Below are 22,301 nucleotides of genomic sequence, written 5' to 3'. Positions count from 1 at the left end.
CATTTTCAATAACAGAACAACAGAAAAGATCAACGAGGAAATGGAATACTTGAACAACCAATTAGACCTAACATATACAGAACACTCCATCTAATAATAGCAGAATACACATTCTTCAAGTGCTTATGAAACATCTTCCACAATAATCCACGTTAGGCCACAAAATAAGTCTTTAAATAAATTTTGAAAGATTGAAATCACACAAAGTATCTTTTCTGGCCAGCATGGAATGCAACTAGAAGTCAAAAATGAAAGGAAAACCAGAAAACTCACAAATATGTGGAAATTAAACATACTCTTTATTTTTTTAATGTTTGTTTATTTTTCAGAGAGAGATAGACAGAGACAGAGCATGAGCAGGGAGGTGCAGAGAGAGAGAGAGAGAGACACACACACACACACACACACACACACACAGAATCTGAAGCAGGCTCCAGGCTCTGAGCTGTCAGCACAGACCTCAATGCAGGGCTTGAACTCATGAACCACAAGATCATGACCTGAGCCAAAATTGGACACTTAACCAAACTGAGCCACCCAGGCACCCCCATACTCTTTTCTTTACATGTTTATTTATTTTGAGAAAGAGAGAGAGTGAGAGCACATACCTGCTCATGAGCAGGGAAGGGGCAGAGAGAGAGAGAGAGAGAGAGAGAGAGAGAGGGAGGGAGGGAGAGAGAATCCCAAGCAGGCTCCAACACTGTGAGCAAGGAGCCTGGATGCAGGGCTTGATCTCACAAACCGTGAGATCATGAGCTAAGCTGAATCAAGAGTTGGACACTTAACTGACTGAGCCACCCAGACACCCAGAAAATTAAACATACATACATACATATACATATATATATATATATATATATTTATATGTATATATAAATTATTTTATATGTGTATATGTTATTTATTTTTTAAAAATGTTTAATGTTTTTTTTTGAGAGAAAGAAGAGAGAGCACAAGCAGAGGGAGGGGCAGAGAGGGGAGCAGAGGATTTGAAGCAGGCTCTGAAGCAGGCTCAGAGCCATCAATGCAGAGCCCAACGTGAGGCTCAAACCCACAAGGTGGCAGATTATGACCTGAGCCAAAGTCAGATGCTCAACCAACTGAGCCACCCAGGTGTCCTGGAAATTAAACATAATTTTTTTTTAATTTTTATTTTTGAGAGAGAGAGGGAGAGAGAGAGAGTGTGTGTGTGTGAGAGAGAGAGAGAGAGAGAGAGAGCGCGCAGAAGAGGGGGAAGGGCAGAGAAAGAGTTGGGCAGAGAAAGGGGAACAGAGGATCCGAAGCTGGCTCTGCACTGACAAAAGCAAGCCTGATATAGGGCTCAAACTCCCGAACCACAAGATCATGACCTGAGGTGAAGTCAGACGTTCAACTGACTGAGCCACCCAGAAATTAAACATATTAAAAAAATATGTTTATTTTCTTGACCCGGTTAAAGAAAAAAAGTCACAAGGGAAATTAGAAAATACCTTGAGATGAATGAAATTTAAAGCACAACAAGTAAAAACTTACGGGATGCAGTGAAAATAGTGCTCAGAAGGAAATTTACAGCTATAAGAACAATAGAGAAAGATCTCAAATCAATAATCTAACTTGACATCATAAGACATGAGGAAAGGAAAGGAAGAGCAAACTAAACCCAAAGCCAGCAGAAAGAAGTTAATAACAACAATTACAGAAGAGATAAATAAAAAAGAATAGAGGGGCGCCTGGGAGGCTCAGTTGGTTAAGTGTCTGACTTCGACTCAGGGCATGATCTCACAGCTCTTGAGTTCGAGCCCTGCGTCAGGCTTTGTGATGCCAGCTCAGAACCTGGAGCCTGCTTCGGATTCTGTGTCTCTGGCTCTCTTTGCCCCTCTGCCATTCACACTCTCTTTGTCTCTCTCAAAAATAAACATTTAAAAAAATGTTCTAAAAAGTAGAAAAACAACAGAGAAAAATCAATGAAAGCAAAAGTTGGTTCTTTGAAAAGATCAATGAAAAACTGACAAACCTTTGCCTAGACTCAGGAAAAAGAGAGGAGACTCCTATTACTAAAATCAGAAATTAAAGTGGAGACATTACTCCCAATTTTACAGAAATAACAAAGATTATATGAGAGTAATATAAACAATTGGGTACACCAACAAATTAGATAACTTAGATGAGATGGACAAACTCCTAGAAATAATCAATCTGCTAAAACTGAACCAAGAAGAATCTAACTAGATCTATAATGACTAAAGAGATTGAATCAGTAACCAAAAACCTCCCCTCAAGAGTGCAGAATCAGATGGTTTTACTGATGAATTGTACCAAATGTGTAAAGAATTAGCACAGATCCTTCTATAACTCTCCCAAAGAGGAGTGAACACTTCATAACTCATTCTATAAGGCCAGCATCAGCCTAACAGTGAAGCCAGACAAAGACACTACAAGAAATTTACAAAATCTTACGAATTTTAAGCCAAACTCCTCAACAAAACACTAGCAAACTGAATTCAGTAGCATATTAAAACGATTATTCACCATGACCATTTGGGATTTATCCTAGGAATGCAAGGATACCTTAATATACAAAAATCAATCAGTGTCATATACCACATTAATAGAATAAAGGAAAAAAAAATCACAATCATCTCAAGTGATGCAGAAAAACCATTTGACAAAACTTAACACACTTTCATAATAAAAACACTTTATAAACTAGGTCTTGAACTCAACAAAAGCTATATATAAAAAAGCTACAGCCAACATCATACTCAATGGTGAAAGTCTGAAAGTTTCTCCCCTAAAATCAGAAATAAGACATGGATGCTTGCTTTTATCACTTCTATTCAACAAAGTATTGGGGTCTCTAGCCAGGACAATTAGGCAAGAAGCAAAAGATATCCAAATTGAAATGGAAGATATAAAACTACCTTTATTCAGAGAGGACCTGATTTTATACATAGAAAACCCTAAAGATTCCACAAATACACACACAAGCTATTAGAACTAATAAATGAGGGTTGCTTAGGTGGCTCGGTTGGTTAAGCATCTGACTCTTGATTTCAGCTCAGGTCATGATCTTGTGGTTTGTGGGAGCAACCCCTGCTTCCACTGGAAGTTAATGCAGAGCCTGCTTGGAATTCTCCCTTCTTCCCTCTCTCTGCCCCTCCCCTGCTCACTGACATGCACACATACTCTCTCAAAATAAATAAATAAAAATTTTTAAAAAATGAATTCAGCAAAACTGGAAGATACAAAAGCAACACAAAAATATCAGTTGTATTTCTATATACAATGAATAATCCAAAAAAGAAACTAACAAAACCATTCAAAATAACATTGTAAAGAATAAAATACCTAGAAACAAATTTAACCAAGGAGACTTAGTTACAGACTGAATGTGTTCCCTCTAAATTCATATACTGAAGCCCTAACCCCCAGTGTGACTATATTTGGGGTCAGCGAGCAATTAAAGTTACATGAGATCATAAGGTGGAGTCCTGATCCAATAGAGTTAACGTACAGTAGCTCTCCTTTATTCGCAGGGTATACTTTCTAAGACCCACAATGGATATCTGAAACCACAGATAGTACCAAATCCTATATATACTATGTTTTTCCCACACATACATACCTATGATAAAGTTTAATTTATAAATTAAGCACAGTAAGAGACTGACAATAAAAAAGTAGAACAATTATAACACTACATATATACTATAATAAGAGTTATGTGAATGTGGTCTCACTCAAAATATCTTATTGTACAGTACTCTTCTTCTGGTGATGATGTGAGACAATAAAATACCTACATGATGAGATGAAGTGAGGTAAGTGATACAGGCATTATAATGTAACATTAGGCTACTGTTGACCTAAAGATATGTCGGAAGGAAGATCATGTGCTTTGGGATCATGGTTGACTTTGGGTAACTGAAGCCACAGATTGGGGCGGGGAGGACCTACCTTACAAGAAAAGCACCAAAGAGCTTTTGCTCTCCCTGTCCATGAATCCAGGAAAGGCCATGTGAGCACACAGTAAGTAGGTAGCCATTAGCAAGCTAGGAAGAGTCCTCCCCAGAAACTAACCCTGTCAGACCTTGATCTAGGACATCTAGTCTCCAGAAATGTGAAAAAATTAATTTCTGTTGTTTAAGCCACCCAGTCTATGGTGTTTTGTTACAGCAGTCTGTGCTAATACAGAAGCATAAGACTTACACACTGAAAATTACAAAACACTGCTGAAAGAAATTAAAGGCCTAAATATACGAAAAGACATCCTGGGTTTACGGATTCGAATACTTAATATTCAGATGACAATACCACCCAAAGATTCAATGTGAACTCTACCAAAATCCCAAGATTTATTTCTGCGAAATGGAAAAACCCATCCTAAAATTCATATGGGATCTCAAGGAACCTTGAATAGCCAAAAAAATCTTGAAGACCAAAGGGGTGACTGGCTGGCTCAGTTGGTAGAGCATGGGACTCTTGACCTTGAGGTCCTGAGTTTGAGCTACACATTATGGGTAGAGTTGAGGAAGGAAGGGAGGGAGGGAGGGAGGGAGGGAGGAATGAAGGAAGGAAGGAAGAAAGGAAGGAAGGAAGGAAGGAAGGAAGGAAGGAAGGAAGGAAGGAAGGAAGGAAAAAAAAGACCAAAGTTGGAGGATGGAGGACTCACACTTCCTATTTCAAAACTTACGACAAAGCTACAGTAACCAAAACAGTGTCTGGCAAAAAGACATACAGACCAACAGAACACAGCTGAGAGCTCAGGAATAAACCCTCACTTGTATGTTCAACTGATTTTTGACAAAGATGCCAACCAAGATCAAAAGGGGGTGGGGGCTGGCTGGTTCAGTTGGTAGAGCATGAGGCTCTTGATCTCAGGGTTGTGAGTTCAAGCCCCACATTGGGTATAGAGCCTACTTAAACAAACAAACAAACAAACAAACAAACAAAAGGGGCACCTGGATGACTCAATCAGTTAAGTGTCCAACTCTTGGTTTTGGCTCAGGTCGTGATCTCATGGTTTGTGGGTTCAAGCCCCACGTTGTGCTCCATGCTGATAGCTGAGGACCTGTTTGGAATTCTCTCTTCCTCTATCTCTGCCCCCACCCCCATCACGAGTGTGGGTGCTCTTTCACTCTCTCTCTCAAAAATAGATAAACTTTGGGGGGGGGGAACCAAGAAGACCTACATGACTTGGATTTCTAAATATGAGCCCCAAAGCACAGGCAACAAAAGAAAAAAAGAGATAAAATGGACTTCATTAAAATTAAAAACTTTTGTTCAAAGGACACTATCCAACCGGAAACTAATGTTAACGCTGTGTATCAACTAGCAGTTGAATTAAAAAAGAGAGAGAGAGAGAGAGAGAGAGAGAGAGAGAAAGACACTCTCAAGAGTGTGAAAGGAAGGGCGCTTGGGTGGCTCAGTGGGTTAAGCATCCAACTTCAGCTCAGGTCATGATCCCATGGTTCATGAGTTCAAGCCTGGCATCTGGCTCTGTGCTGACAGCTTGGAGCCTAGAGCCTGCTTTGGATTGTGTGTCTCCCTCTCTCTCTGCCCCTCTCCCACTTGTGCTCTGTCTCTCTCTCTCAAAACTAAATATAAATTTTTTTAAAAGTGTGAAATGACAGTCCACAAAATGGGAGAAAATATTTGTAAATCATGTATCTGATAACAGTCTAATATATAAAATGTATAAAGAATTCCTACAACTCAAAAACAAGGAGAAGACCAACACCCAACTAAAAATGTTTATGGCCACTTTATTCATAATTGCCAAAACCTAGAAGCAGACAAGATGCCCTTCAGTAGGTGAGCAGACAAACTGTGGTCCATCCAGACAGCAAAATATTACTCCATGCTAAAAAGGAGCTGTCAAGCCATGAAAAGACAAGGAGGAAACTTAAATGTACTGTATATTACTATAACTGAAAGAAACCAGTCTGAAAAAGACTACACGCTGTATGATTCCAAACAAATGCCATTCTGGAAAAGGCAAAAGTATGAAGACAAGAAAAAAATTAGTGGTTGCTGGGGTAGGGTGGCAGCGAGGGGAGAAGGGCAGGGAAGAATGTGTAAGTAGAACACAGAGGATTTCAGGACAGTGAAAATACTCTGTATGATACTGTAACAATGGATACATGCCATCATACATTTTCCCAAACTCACAGAACATACAGCACCTACAGTGAACACTAATGTAAACTATGAGCTTTAGGTGATGATGACGATGTCAGTTGTAGGCTGTTGTACAATTTTAACAAATGTACCATTCTGGTAGGGAATGTCCATAATGGGGGAGGCTATGCATGCATGGGGCCAGGGAGATATGTAGGAAATCTCTATACTCTTCTCTTAATTTTGCTGTGAAGCTAAAATTGCTCTTTAAAAAAAGAAAGAGGGCAAAGGCCTTGCTTGAATTAACAGAAATAAATATGTTACCCAAAGAACATATACAAATGGCCAATAAGCACATGAAAAGATGTTCAACATTCATAGTCACAAGGAAAAAGCAAATCAAAACTACAATGGAGGGGCGCCTGGGTGACTCAGTCACTTAAGCATCTAACTCTTGATCTCCTCTCAAGTCATGATCTTATGGTTTGTGGGACAGAGCCCCACATCAGGTGCCGAGATTAAGGCACTGACAGTGAGGAGTCTGCTAGAGATTCTCTCTCCCTCTCTCTCTGCCCCTCCCCCCACTCTCAAACAAAAAGATAAATTTTATGTTGTATATTTTACAATTTAAAAAAATGAAGCAAATTTTTTTTAATTTAAAAGAAACTTTCAAGAATTCTTGAATGAACAAAAAAACCCAGTATTTTTCCCAGAAACAAAGGCCTGATATACAGAATTCGTACAATTCAAAGAAGCACACTAAAACTCCCAAAAGATAACAGATTACAGAAATATAAATAAGAAAAACCTTCAACTACAATAACAAAATTAAAAATGCATTGGGGCGCCTGGGTGGCTCAGTTGGTTGAGCAGCCAACTTCGGCTCAGGTCATGATCTCGCAGTCCGTGAGTTCGAGCCCCGCGTCGGGCTCTGGGCTGGTGGCTCGGAGCCTGGAGCCTGTTTCCGATTCTGTGTCTCTCTCTCTCTGACCCTCCCCCGTTCATGCTGTCTCTCTCTGTCTCAAAAATAAATAAACGTTAAAAAAAAAAAAAATTAAAAAAAAAAATGCATGTTACTATGGTCTGAATGTTTGTATAGCCCCAAAATTCATATGTATAATATTTTTAAATTTTTTTAATGTTTGTTTTTGAGAGAGAGTCAGAGCAAGCAGGGGAGGGGCACAGAGAGCGGGAGACAGAATCCAAAGTAGGCTCCAGGCTCTGAGCTGTCAGCACAGAACTGGATGCAGGGCCAAACTCACGACCCGTGAGATCATGACCTGAGCCAAAATGGATGCTTAACCGACTGAGCCACCCAGGCGCCGGCCCAAAATTCATATATTGAAAACCTAGTGCCTAAGGTGATGGTCTTAGGAGGTGGGGCCTTTAGGAAATTATTAGATCATTAGGGAAGAGCCCTCATGAATGGGATTAGTGCCTTATGAGAGGCTCCAGAAAGCTAGCTTGCTCCTTCTGCCATGTGAGGATGCAAGGGAAGTCTGTGACCAGGAACAAGGCTCTCACCAGACTGGCAGGCACTCTGATCTCCAACTCCCAGCCTTCAGAACTATGAGAAATAAATTTCTGTTGTTATAAACTAGATACAGAAAACTAATTTTTTTCAGATATTTAATTCTGTTGTCTGTTGTTCTAAACTAACCAGCTCCTGGTTATGTAACAGTCTGAATGGGACCAAGACACAAATCCAATTGAGTACTTTTGCACCTATCAAATTGGCAACAATGATTTCTTTCTGTATGCTTGTTTCACAGGCTCTTTACTACATAACTGCCAAATAGTTTTGCAGGCAACCCCACAAAGGCTTTAATAATATAGAAGAGACTAAGCACTTCACGCACAAGCACTTACTGAACTTTTACAACAATCAGTGAGATGAAGTACTCCTTTTAGATGTAAGGATATTGGGACAAACTGATTAACTAACTTGCCAAAGATCCCCAAACCAGTTAGGGCAGGGCTGGGGTTCTCACCTGGGGCAATCGGACCCCACAGGCTGGTGCTGAAGTACTGCCATTCAGAACCCCTTTAATAACACCCAGCAACCTTCATGACATACAAAGGACATGGGCAGGCACTTTGCAGACAGTGGCCATGAGAATATAAATTGGCACAACGTTTCCAGGAGATAACTTGACGATACACAGGCTTATAGATATATATAATATAATCTTCCTTCTGGTCAGGCTGTATTTTAAAATCAAATCTAAAATAAACAGGGGCACCTGGGTGGCTTGGCTGGTTAAGCGTGTGACTTCAGCTCAGGTCATGATCTCACGGTTCATGACTTCAAGCCCCTCGTCCAGCTCTATGCTGACAGCTCATAGCCTGGAGCCTGCTTCAGATTCTATGTCTCCCTCTCTCTCTCTGCTCCTCCCCTGCTCCTTCTCTCTCTCTCTCTCTCTCTCTCTCAAAAATAAACACTAAACACAATTTTTTAATTAATGAAAATAAAAAATAAACAAAGATGCACACTAAGACTTTCACATAAAGATGTTCTTGGGCAAATTATTTCACTTAAAAAACATTTTTTAAAATCCATTAACTTTTTAAAACTACACCCAATGTGGGGCTCAATCTCACAACCCTGAGAAAAGAGTTACACGCTCCACCGACTGAGCCAGCCAGGCACCCCTTTCAAGGATAAATTATTTTAAAACTGGAAAAACAACAATCCAAATGGCCAAAATCAAAGGAATGATTGAATAAATATATTATGGGATTTGTACAGTTATCAAAAATTATGTTCACAGAGTTTCAAGGCAATGACTAAATGATGAAAGTATGTAATAATTATGAAATTACCAAATGGTTCATTAAAAATTGCATGCCGGGGCGCCTGGGTGGCTCAGTCGGTTAAGTGTCTGACTTCGGCTCAGGTCATGATCTCACTGTTCGTGGGTTCAAGCCCCGCATCGGGCTCTGTGCTGACAGCTTGAAGCCTGGAGCCTGCTTCGGATTCTGTGTCTCCCTCTCTCTCTGCCCCTTCCCCGCTCATGCTCTGTCTCTCTCTGTCTCAAAAATAAATATTAAAAAAAAAAAAATTTTTTTTTAAAGTGCATGTAAAAAGGTTGGGAGGAGTTGCTAATGGTTAAGAGTGAATATGTTCATTGGGTCAGAAATTCGAGAAGGCTCATCACCATACCTCCAGTTTCTAAAGGGCAGGTGCCCAAAACCTTACTGAATTTCTTTATGTTAGGCTTATGGGATTTTTTTTCTTCCTTAGACATTACCTCTGAATTTCAAATGAAAAAAAAAAAAAAAAAAAAAAAAACTACATAAAATTAAGCACTTAAGGGGAATAAGCCTGAAGTGCCATGGTAACAATGAAGTGTCTAGAGGTAGCACCACACCCGGTTCACTTTCCCTCTCTGGGGGGTCCAAGTCTGTCCTTGCTCTGAGCTATAGCTAGGGACTATTTAACTAAGTAGGACCAGATCCTGTGGTCAAAGCATGCTTCTGGACTACTATGTCTTTATCAGCCTGGCTCTGCTTTCACCCCAGTTGGGTGGACCCCAGGTGAGTCTAGGTAGAAGACTCCCCAGCCCCTGTGGTGCAGGAACACCTGAGGCCCAGGTGTGGGGTATGACTGGGGGCCATGGAGGGGTTAATTGCCAAGAGCACCGTAACTGCTTCCTTGAAATGCTCCCCACACCAAGCCAGGAGCCCTGGGCAGTAATCGAAGGACACAAGAGAGGGGTGGGAAGAGGCAATGGAATGGGGAGAGAGTAGCTATGGCCTACTGTCTCTGGCACTAGCTTCCCCTAAATGAAAGGCAAGGCTTTGGCCTAGACACTCCCCAGAGCCTGGACTCAAGCACGCTACATTCCACCAGCCAGTCTCCACCTTGGGACTTATGAGACCACAGCTCGTTCCACAGGCTCCACCAAACATGACACCAGAGACAGGTCATATGGTCCTGGCCATCCTTCCACTTAGCACCTAACAGTTCTCTACAGCAGACAAGGCCAGAGGTCACCGGCTGAACCTTCCCAGCCAGAGGCTCCTCCACCATCTATATACTGTGCCCTGAGCCCCACCATCGCCAAGCCTGGAGAAATCTAAAGGACTCATCCTCAAAGCCAGACTGGATACTCCCAGGTTTAAAATTTTTGAGTGTGTACTGAAATGCTACAAAAGCATATCTTTCCTTACTTATCCAAATGGTTATGAAAATAAAGCAGGAATCCAATATCTACTGTTGTGTCTCTTTTAAAAAGGCATGATCTGTAACCAGCATTAAGAAGAAAATATCTACAGTAAGCATGTTCCATGTTCTGCTTTGGCAAAGTAGCCACTCTGCCCACAAGGAAAGAGTCTATACAATAGGGTAGGGCAGGGACAGGCACAGGAGAAGGGCCTGAGACTCACAGGGAAAGTGGGGATGAAAAGAGGAAGCAGTAGAGGTAGAAGAACAGGAAGGAAGGGGGCACTCATGCAGAAGTCCCGGTTGGGAGCCAGGGAGACTAGAAGGCACACGGTGTCCAAGTAGGCTACGTCACAGACAGATGGTGTGGCTCTGGAGACAGGGCAGGAATAGAGGCAAGGACAGGACTCCTTCACGTACAGTAATAACCTAGTAAGCTATGATGCTGGAAGATGCAGGGACCCCAAGAAACAGCATGAGAGATGGGCAAGAGACTAAACAAGGTCCCTAAGAGCTCAGAGGAAGCAGCAGGAAGACAGGTGTGAGTGGCGCAAGGTCACAGAAACAGGAGCTGGGACACCGCATGGGCTCCAAAGGCTGGGGAGGCAAGTGGGCTCTAGGGCTGTAGAGCCCGAGGCATGAGGACAAAGGGGAGCCCATGTGCTCAGTGTGAGGTGGTTCCAGGAGGGTGGGAGAAACTGGAACTACAAATTGGAGTTAGTACAGGAGGAGACTCGGGGGGTGAGGAGATGAAAAGATGGAAAAAGAGCAGACACTAAATCGAGAGGACAGTAAGGCCACAGGAAGGCCCTTGCCAGGAGCAAGCCTGAGCCTATCTGAAGGCAGAAGTCCGTGAGGCAGGGGGAGCATGAGCTGTGGGGTTCAGAGAGTGGAAGCAGAGGCCCCAGACAAGACACTGGGTGAGGGGACCAGGTGGGCTTGTTAGACAAAGGGATTTGAGACCAATGGCAGGCACATATTGGAGGGGACCAGGAATAAAGCCCGGAACGCAAGGGTCCAGAGGGTTAGACATCCAGATGCAAAACCAGGTGGGGAAGCAAAGAAAAGATCTAGATGGGAATGTCCGCCATCTCCTAAGAGAGGTCAGAGAAGGCAGCACTGTCTGGACAAATGGGACCAGACACAGAGAAGCCAGGGAAGACAGGAGCACAAACACACGCTCCTTTCCTGGGCCGATAACCAAAGAAGTGGAAAACTCGGGCCCCCCAGAATGTTAACAAAACCACTGCAAAGACAGGATTCTACTTAGGAACCCGAAGTTAGAGTCCCTGCCTTATTATACCCTAGAGTGACAGCCCGCCTCTGTGCCTCTGTTGGCTGCTTTACCTAAGAGCCTACTTGGGAGCAGAGAGGTAAGCCCGGCACACACATCACCTTGAAGAATAATCTGATAAGAAGTGGAAGTGTTCAATACTCACAGGAACAATAAGCCCTTGCCAAGTCAATAAATTAGCTTCATCAACCTGGATGTTACGGAAGTTTTTCATTCCACATTTGCGGATTTCTTCAAGCTCCTGTTGATTAACAAAGCATAAAGGGGTGTCAAACAGGGGAAAGCACCACACATTAAGATCCCTCCTGACTCCCTCAAATTAAACCAAGTGTCAACACCACCAATGACAAAATTTTAAAGTGTGGACTAGACTGCGCCCAGTCTGGTTAAGAGGCCCAGAGCCACAGCGGTCCCCTCAACCCTTGCCCCAGACCAAGACAAACCCCCACCTTGGTGACCCCATGGAACTCGGTGGGACAAATAACTGTCTTCTGCAGACACACTGCCTCCTCTTTGGGCTGGTCACCAGACCTTTGTTTAAACACCCTCGGACCCCTAGACAGGGCAGCCACGTGGCAGGGGCGCAAGAAAGGTGTTACAGACCTGACTTCTTCCAACCAAGATTTATTAAGCTATGAGTCAGGTGTTGAGGATATAAAGATAAACAAAACTGGGGACTAGAGCCAAACACATACCTACCAGGTTTTCTACCCAGTGCTGTAGGTGTGATTTCACAACTCTGCCTCAGCACGGACACACAGGGAAGAGAGCAACTATCCACTCTGGGGTGGAGAGGGGGACATGTGCCTTTCACTGAGCCTTCACTTCCTCGGCTTTAACACAGACCCAGAATCAAACACAACAAAGGGGCAATGACTATGCAACAGAACTCTTTGCAAATGAGGGATTATTATTAAACAGTTCATGCCACAAATGCCATTTGATCCAGAAAGCACAATCACCATGACTACTTCAGGGCCCTACCCGAGAAGTCTTTAGTCTACAATTGTCTTGTTACTTGTTTCTCAACTGTGCACTGCTGCTTCTCCAACAACTCAAGTCAACATCAAGAGGCATTTTGACCCAAGCCACCCACTGTGCACTAGCCTGCCCACATTCCCAATATTCCTCCATTCTCAGACACCTGGAGTGACACAATCCCTCCAATGTCTCAACCTGGTCTCTTGTCCTTGGTACAAGTCTCCTCAACATCTCTTGGGTACACTCTTTTCGGCATCCTCAGAGCACCACCTAGCTGAGTTCTGCCTCTCCTGCTGAGCAGGCAGAACAGCTTCCTCACTGGCCCTGGCTTCCTCCTTGTTGGTCCAGCCCACGCACCCTTTTGGAACTTAGAAGCCCCTCTGTGTGTGGTGCTATGGCTCACGATGGCACCGGAGGCTCTGAATAAGCCCAAAAGATCCTCTGCACCTTACATTCCCATCACATAGGCAACAGTTTAAAAGGCCCCATGAGCAAACAATTCCAAAGAAAGTAGGAAGTGAGCCAGTGTTACAGGTTCTAAGTTGGAGGATGTGTGGTATGGAGTAGGCAGAGAAGGACAGTGTGTCAAATGAAGGCACAGAACAGGCAGTTGGGATGTGCTGGTGCTTCATGGCAGGCGACACACCCGACCACGCTTCTTCCTACAGGATGCTGCTGCTTGTCAACCCTAGCTGCCCACTACCACCATCTGGCTTAGGCCCCAGCCCTGGAAATTCTGGTCCAGAAACTGTGGGGTGGAGTCTGAAATAGGGATTTTTAACAAGCCACACAGTGACAGGAAAGCTCCACTTCTAAGCAATGCTCAGCTTCCATCAGGAAGCTGGTTGCAATGGTTGTGGCCACTGTGATGGGGAAGGTGTGGTCTGGCTCCTCTTCCCAAGCCTGCAGGGAGGAAAGCATGGAACCTGAGAGACCACTCACTTGCCAACTGCCATCTGGTCTTCCTTCTAATGCCCAAGACTCATCAGAAATGCTCCCCTGGGGACAATGAAACCTTCAGGATGGGGAATAAATAAATCTCACTCTAACACTCTGCCCCACTCCCCAAAGAGCATATAAGCTCCATGAGGGTAAGCTTGAGGGCACGGATCTAAAAGCCTCAGGAGCTCATGGTCATGTTCACTTGCTTAATTATCAGGGTAGTGAAGGGACAGGAAGCTGGGGCTTGAGGAAGAAAAGGCTCTGGGATGGGAAATGCTCTCCATGTATTTTGATTTTCTGATCCCTGGTATAAGATATCAGAGTAAGATTCCTGGCTAGAGACAGAACATATCATGTCACTTAAGAGCTGAATCTTACCAAGCTATCAGAAATGTTTTAAACCACATACAGGTACGAAAACAATTTCAGATAGAACATTGAAACTAGACAACAAGGGGCGCCTGGGTGGCGCAGTCGGTTAAGCGTCCGACTTCAGCCAGGTCACGATCTCGCGGTCCGTGAGTTCGAGCCCCGCGTCAGGCTCTGGGCTGATGGCTCGGAGCCTGGAGCCTGTTTCCGATTCTGTGTCTCCCTCTCTCTCTGCCCCTCCCCCGTTCATGCTCTGTCTCTCTCTCTGTCCCAAAAATAAATAAACGTTGAAAAAAAAAAAAAAAGAAACTAGACAACAAATGAGATTATATTCAATTTTCATGGAAGAAAATTAATTTTAAAATAATCTGTAAATTTACTCTATGACTTCAGAAATTCACGTACTAATAACAATAGGAAGAATCAGTAATAAACACAAGAAGGTAAATTTCAAAAGAATTACAAAAATGAAGCAAGATGAGACTCAACTGCGGGCGGGGGTGCAGAGAGGGCACCTACTGGTGTTCTGATATCAAGAGATACATGAACAAAGATAAAACAAAAACTGTGGGAGGGGCGCCTGGGTGGCTCGGTCCATTGAGTGTCTGACTTCAGCTCGGGTCATGATCTCATGGTTCGTGAGTTCGAGCCCCGTGTCAGGCTGTGTTGACAGCTCGGAGCCTGGAGCCTGCTTCGAATTCTGTGTCTCCCTCTCTCTCTGCCCCTTCCCTGCTCATGCTCTGTCTCAATCTCTCAAAAATAAACATTAAAAAAAAAATTTTTTTTCAAAAACTGGGGGAAGATGCCATCCCTCTCACCCCCTACTAGAGAAGAATGGGCAACACTAATGTCAGCTGAACTGGGAGGTTCAAGAAATCCAAAGCTCAGTTTATTGATTACTAGTTATCAGATAAACTCTCAACTTGCTATCAAGTTAAGCTCACCAAAGAGCAGAAGAGACAACCTCCTTTGCATAATTCTAATCAACAAGAAGAAGTGATTGTAAGGCAGAAGTGAGAGAAACCAAGACAAACAAACAAGCAAGCAAGCAAGCCCTGTAGTCTCCAGGGAATGCTAGGCAGCATTTCTCAACAGGGTGGCATAGGCATCCAGACAGGACTCTGCACTTGACCATCCTGAGCCCAGCCCATTACATGCCAAGCATTGTGACACCACTCCACCCTGGTTTCCCAATATCCTCTAGAGCCCCAGCTGCTGAGAACCACTGGCATCATTGGTAGCCAGGATGCTAAAAGTCCTGCATTGCACAAGCAGGTCCTCCAGATAAGAACTGCTTGGCCCAAAATGCCAATCACACCCCACCAAGGGGAACAACTTGAAGAGGATGGATTCTAGTCATTCAGAGAAAAGACAGGTTCATCTGAAGGTCTGAGATTGGAAAAGGCAAGATGACTCAAGAGGCTTAACAAACCCTCAAGCAAAAGTGCACCCCTATAACTGAGAATAATCCTCAGATGGAAGAACTGGGGAAGGAATTTAAAGAAACCAATGTAAATTCAAAGTTCAAATTCAAGGGGTGCCTGGGTGGCTTGGTCAGCTAAGTATCCAACTGTTGATTTCGACTTAGGTCATGATCTTGAAGTTTGTGAGTTTGAGCCCTGCGTAAGGCTCCATGCTGACAGTGCGGAGCCTGCTTGGGATTCTCTCTCTCTCCCTCTCTCTGCCCCTCCTCCATGTGCTCATGCTCTCTCTAAATAAATAAATTAAAAAAAATATTTTTAAGTTCAAATCAAAAGGATATTATTACAAATGATGCGAAAAAAGGGACCTGACAAAGGAAAACTGTGAGTGGCCCGGCTCTAGAACAGAGTCAGGAAGACCAAAACCAAAAAAGACAGGAGCTTACAAAATAAGGCCACAAAAGTTTGTTTCAGTTCTACTAGGAGCAAGAAGCTGTCCTGGGTCAGCTGCTCCAGGCTGATGGCGCCAGTACTGACAAACCAAGAGAAGAGTGCGAGGGAAAGCAGAACCAGCCAGTGAGCTCATTCCTTCTCCCAGTAGGAGACAGCAGGCTTCCTACCCAGAGCAAGTGATGAGGGAGAAAGACAGCAATGCTTCTCAAAATGAGGTCCATTTCTGAGCCCAGAGGTGGATCTCAGTGTATTGAGGGAACTTGAAAGAGCCTGGGTATGCTGCCCAGCTCTTCAAAAAGAGAAAAGTCCACTGCCCAGACTATAGCCCAGAGAGCTTGATGCCCATGCCAGGCAAGAGTGTGGCACAGTCCAGAAACAGACTACTGCCTAACAATTCTGCAGGCACTAACAGGAGACAGCCCTGGCCCTGCACAGAAGCCTCGGCTTATCCCTGAGAAGACAGCAGGAGTCAGCTATACACAGTGAGCTCTCGGTCACATAACTCCAATGTATGCATCCAAGTTCAGGCAAAGTAGTTAACAATCCCCCCCCTCCCCTTCTCTGGATATCTATGCTGGTGCCTGGAAAAGCAACCATTCAAAATCTCCCGGGGCAACCCTCACGCAGCACTGACGGAGAACCCTTCAGGAGCCAGCGATTCTCAGCTAGCTGTGGCCATGGTCCTCTTTAAGAAATCCATTCAGCAGACAGATGGGGGCGCCTGGGTGGCTCAGTAGATTAAGTATCCCACTCTTGATTTCTTCTTCTTTTTTTTTTAAATGTTTATTTTTGAGAGACAGAGTCAGAATGGAAGTGGGTTAGGGGCAGAGAGAGAGGGAGACACAGAATCTGAAGCAGACTCCAGTCTCCGAGCCGTCAGCACAGAGCCCGATGTGGGGCTCGACTCACGAACTCACAGAGTGTGTGAGATCATGACCTGAGCCGAAGTCAGACACTCAACTGACTGAGCCACTCAGGCGCCCCTCCCACTCTTGATTTCGGCTCAGGTCATGATCTCACAGTTTCACGAGTTCAAGCCCCAGGTTGGGCTCTGTGCTGGCAGCATGGAGCCTGAGACTGACTGACTCTCTCTCTCTCTCTCTCCCCCCCTCCCCCACTTGCACTCTGTCTCTCACAAAATAAATAAAAGCTTTAAAAAAAATAATAAGAAAACAAGAAACGTATGCAATCACCCCATGTGTCTGGGAAACAGCTGGGAGCCAAGTTTGGCTGGAGTCTTAACTAACATTAGGGGACTCTCAATTAAGAGTGTACCCAAAGGCCCAGGGGGAATTGTTCAACAACCACATGCAGAGAGATGGGGCAGAGAGGGAGTGTGGAGGGAGAAAACCCGACTTGTGCTGAGGCCTCATTCTAGACTTGCAGAAACAGTCTCCTGAGTAAGGCTGGGCACCTATGCCAGGGGATCCCCCAGTGACTGTGAGCTGCACTCCTGCTTAAGAACTACCATGCCCATCCAATCCTGTCTTTTAGAAAGGAAGATCCTGAAGCCCTGATTAATTCAGTGTCATTTCCATGACTAGAAATAAGCTCTTAAAAGAGCTAACACCTCCCACTAAGCCAGGCACACAGAAGCAACGTAAGGAATCCTTCCAGCTGCAACAAGTTTGTGTAACAGAAACCCAGAAATCTTCCTGAACTTTTTTTTTAAAAAGTGAATGCTGGGCACCTGGGTGGCTCAGTTGGTTAAGTGTCCAACTTTGGCTTGGGTCATAATCTCACAGTTCATGGGTTGGAGCCCCACGTCAGACTCTGTGCTGACAGCTCAGAGCCTGGGGCCTGCTTCCGATTCTGTGTCTCCCCCTCTCTCTGCCCCTTCCCACTCATGCTCTTTCTCTCTCAAAAATAAACATAAAAAATAAATTAAAAAAAAAAGAAAAAGACAAACATAAGGCAGAGGAGTTGCTAAGAACACATCACCACCACACTCCCCTTAGGCGGGCAATAGCTTAGTGTCACCACTTACAAAATCCCAACAATAAACAAATGGAGAGATGCCAGGGAAGAGGTCATCTTCTAGGAAAGAGCGTTATTTCTGGGCACAACCTCCAGAAATGAAGATGCTAGGGAAAGTGCGTACCTTCAGTGTAGGAGGCATACACCAAAAGCAGCCATGTGAAAAGCAGGAGCAAGACTCTGAGAGAGAAGCGTGAGAAGTGGTTGGTCACAAGAACATTCTGCAGTGTTTACAACAGACAGCACACAGAATAAGACTGGAAGCTCACAGACACTCAGAGATGGGCAAGTCAGGCATATTAGCTTCTTACAGATGGTAAAGCTGAAGTTCAGAGAAGCCCAAATCACAGACCCTTTATAGGGTAGGGCCAGGGCCAGGACCAGAAGCAAACCTAGAATCTCTCTCAGCCACACAAAGCAATAGGTGAGGGTGGCAAGGGGTTCCACTAGAAACAGGCAATGCAGGGGCTCTTATTTCTTCAACAAGATACTTGCAGAGCTTAGCTTCCCAAAATTTATAATGACAAAAGCATGAACATATATAGCATTTGCCCTAGCCCTTCACAGCTGGTCGTTAAGTGTTTATGCCGTGCAAGGAACATTTCTAGGCTTGTCTTGTCCAGACAAAGTGAAACCTGGCAGATGGAGCTGCATGTCTAAGGGGAAGTTACACAAACCTGCCTTAAATCTAAGTACAGGGATGCCTGGGTGGCTCAGTTGGTTAAGCGCCCAACCCTTGATATCAGCTTGATCGTGAGATCAAGCCCCAAGTCAGGTTCCGTGCTAAGCGTGGAGCCTGCTTGGGATTCTCTCCCTCCCTCTCTCTTTCTCTACCCCTTCCCCTGCTCACACACACACATTGTCTCTCAAAATAAATAAATAAGCTTTTTTTTTAATCTAAGTACAGTATAGCTCTCAAATGCCAGCTACACAACTGGGAGGACATTAGTTATTTGAAAAAGCCTCTTCCTGCTTTTTTGTGTGACGGTAGCCAAGTAGCTAATTTTGACAGATAGGTGCTTTCCAAGCTCACACAAAGCAATCAGTGGCAAGGATACTAAATCATGACTTTAATTCAAAATACTGTAGGAGTGCCTGGGTGGCTAAGTTGGTTGAGTGTCCAACTTCCACTCAGGTCATGATCTCGCGGCTCATGGGTTTAAGCCTGGCATCAGGCTCTGTGCTGACAGCTCAGAGCCTGGAGCCTGCTTTGGATTCTGTGTCTCCCTCTCTCCCTGCTCGCATGCTCGGTCTCTCAAAAATGAACAGTTAAGAAAAAATTATATCAAAATACTGTATATGTTTAGATATATACAGGTTTAGATATATATAGGTTTCAGAGCCCCGCAAATATGATTCTCTTATTTCAATTAATAGTTAGCAAAGGAGGCAGGACCCACAGAAACACATCACCCCTTCCACGGGTCGGCAGTATACCATGTTACACTTAGTTATTTTCACAACTAACATATTTAACTACTATCACAACTCTATGAAGTAGTTTTATCATCCTACTGCAGAAATCAGGACACTGAGGCTCAAGGTGATGGCACAAATGAGTCTGTGATAGAAGTTAAGATCTGAACTTGACCACAGCACACTGATCCAGGATGGTGGGCCACTTGTCAAGAGGTCATTCTAAGAGGGTATGGCTGAAGAGAATAGGCATACACTGCCCACACACCTCTGGGCAAGCATGGCCCAGCTGAGTGGACTCTGATGCCAGCTCCACACAGTCAGCTTCCGGATGTCAGCCTGGCTCCTGGAATATGTTTCTGTCTCCATATGAACATGGTTGTACATGGCATTCTTGAGTCCAGCACCCCAGCACAAGTGACTGGAATGGGAACCACGTGTGTAAAACACATGGCAGATCTCCTTCTGTAAGGTTAGCTTTCCTGAGCTGAGCTTTCTTAACAAGATGTACATTGGTGTAAAGGACATATTTTACAAACCATGTCAGAAAGCACTCAGAGGCTGTTCAACTTCTGAGTCGTACCCACTCCCTGATCCTGTGATAGAATCAGGCACCATCTTCGCTCAGAAAGACAGACCACCACCATGAGCACTAGATTTGACGTTACTGACTTGCTTGCAAATGTGCCTGCTGGGCTAGGGACTGTGAAAACAGCATTTTCCTCTGCTGCTGAACTATGTTGGCAAAAAAGCAGAAACAAAATCTGATAAGATCATGAAGTAAAGAAAACTATAATCAATACAGACCTGGAATTATTGCAAACTGAACAAAAAACCCACCACCTGACCTGAAATGAATTCCCCTCCTCTCCACCTTGTTCCTCCTTAAAAACCAAAAGCAGTCAAGTGAGCAGGAGCAAAACCCTGAGAACAGGGAGGCCTGGGCAATGAGTGTGCCCAGTGCCACTGCCAGCCTGTGGGTGGTACCCCCGCCCCAAGCCTCAGCCTCTTGTCTGTTAAGGGTGTTCCTCTCAGCTCTGGAATTCTAAAGAGACTGTGGCAAGGGCCAGGAGCAAAAACGGATCAGCCACCAGAAGCAACCTTTCTTAACTTTCTGCTTCAGGGCTGAAAGAGAAGACAAAAAGCAACAATTTTATTTCTGGGACTGCAACTACTTCTTCAAAGTATTTCTTGCAAACTCCCACCCCTTACTGCCAGCTCAGCATCTTTCCGTGCCTTCCACAGCACCTGGACTCATCTTTGGACACAGTGACGGTCACTGCACGGCACATACATGAAGGACACGAAGAGATAATGTAAGTGTGAGATTCACAGATACCGTAAAGACAAAATTTTGAATTCAAGAGCTTTCTAATTTTGTTGGAAAAAGTAAACATTTTTTGAACAAAGACACATTCACACAGCTGCCTCAAGAAACTTCTTGCTAATCCTAAGGAACAGGTTATTTCAAAAGGCAGAAGAGCAGGGTGGGAAAGAGAATGGGCTCTGCCTGGGTAATGAGGTCGTGTCCAGGCATGGTCCAACCCACCTTTTCAGTACCATCTCCAAGCCCCTACCCTCCTGCCAGGCTGCTCTGTCATTGCCCTGGGATATGTTTTGCTCACTCCCGATAATAACAATCTATGTGTATCTAACACTTAGGATATGCTAAGCACTCTCTGGAGCATGTGACATATACTAACTCATTTCACTTTCGCACACAGATGAAGTAACTAAAGCACAGAGATTAAGTAATTTGCCCAAGTTCCCACAACTAAGATATGGCAGGCACAGTACACAACCTCCAGAACCTGAGCTCTTAACCAGGATACCATATTCTCTCTCCCAATAGCTTTGAATGAAACACCCTTTCCTCCCCACTTTTTATTGGGGTGAGGGTTAGGTTTACCTATGCCCTCAAGAACAAACAGATAGATGGGGCGCCTGGGTGGCGCAGTCGGTTAAGCGTCCGACTTCAGCCAGGTCACGATCTCGCGGTCCGGGAGTTCGAGCCCCGCGTCAGGCTCTGGGCTGATGGCTCAGAGCCTGGAGCCTGTTTCCGATTCTGTGTCTCCCTCTCTCTCTGCCCCTCCCCCGTTCATGCTCTGTCTCTCTCTGTCGCAAAAATAAATAAATGTTGAAAAAAAAATTAAAAAAAAAAAAAGAACAAACAGATAGAATGAGACTGGCTAGAGGAAACCCAGAGGCAAAGGCTCTCACATGTGAGCAGCCTGCTGCTTCTCCTGGATATTACAGCTGAGGATACATCTGACCCCCTCAACTGAAAGGCCCAGACATCTCTATGCCACCTGTCCTTAAACTCATCAGCATCTCCTTCTGCAATGCCCCTTCATGGAGAGACAAGTCTTCAGCGGCTGGCCAGAGAATGTAGCCCTGCAGGGAAGACGGAAAGAGGGAAAGCTCATAGTTCAGGAGGGCCAGGTGCACTGGATATACCAACCTAGGGTAAAACCAGGCCACTTACCCAGTGCTTCTGGAAAGTGCCTCAGGGCTGGACTAACTGAAACCAAAGGAAGGGACTGCACAAGGTCAGAAGCAGGCAGCTGTTTGGGGGGGGGGGGGGGGCAGTGAACTGTCACTGCGGTTCCCCAGGGCATCTCTCCTAGCCACCACCCACATCCATTTTGAGGGATGAGAGCTACTAAACCTTACTGGCTGCCAGGCACCCCCTTCTCCAACAGCCCAAACCCTTGCCTATGCTTCAAGGGCCAGACCAAGTTCCACCTTCTTCTCAATGTCAGAGGATCTTTCCCCTTATACTCCATTATTCAGCTGGCAAACATCCAGCATACAGTGGACAGACCAGAATTCCTTTGTTCTAGGCGTACGCCATTTTTCTCCCTCACTGAGCTCAAGTGCAGGGCTAAGAGGAGGTGCCTGTGAGTTGAGTCCTAAAGGACAAGAAATTACCCTGATGTAGAGAAAGGGCAGGGATACCAGGGCAGGGATACCCATCAAGAGACCCCGGGGTGCAGAGCATGTGTAGGGGATCCCACGGGCAAGTGCAGAGAGAAAAGACTCGCGAGATCAGACTTTGAAAGAACATGCTAAGGAATGTGGGGTTTTAAATACAGATCTCTGACCTCCCGAATTGAGGATAGACTGGTGAGGAATAAAAGGAAACTACCAAGGAGTCTAGTGCAATTGGCCCACCACAAATGGA

At 44.6% G+C, this 22,301-nt stretch overlaps 1 protein-coding gene across 2 annotated transcripts in view; it reads right to left on the bottom strand.

Annotated features, from left to right (window-relative positions):
- Positions 1-22,301, bottom strand: part of UBE2L3 (ubiquitin conjugating enzyme E2 L3) — a 55,945-nt gene that overhangs the window by 28,338 nt on the left and 5,306 nt on the right. The window contains exon 2 of one of the 2 annotated variants that reach the window (XM_040464656.1): positions 11,704-11,799. The exons of the other annotated variant lie outside the window; for it this stretch is intronic. Coding sequence (XP_040320590.1) covers positions 11,704-11,799 — 96 coding nt within the window. The remainder of the gene's footprint in view (positions 1-11,703; positions 11,800-22,301) is intronic. 2 annotated transcript variants of the gene reach the window in all.

Source organism: Herpailurus yagouaroundi, unplaced genomic scaffold (assembly GCF_014898765.1).
Source record: "Herpailurus yagouaroundi ecotype Mexico unplaced genomic scaffold, PumYag 490, whole genome shotgun sequence".
Classification (NCBI taxonomy): domain Eukaryota; kingdom Metazoa; phylum Chordata; class Mammalia; order Carnivora; family Felidae; genus Herpailurus; species Herpailurus yagouaroundi.
Note: the sequence above shows the minus strand (reverse complement) of the source record. Positions and strands in the feature narration are given on the sequence as shown.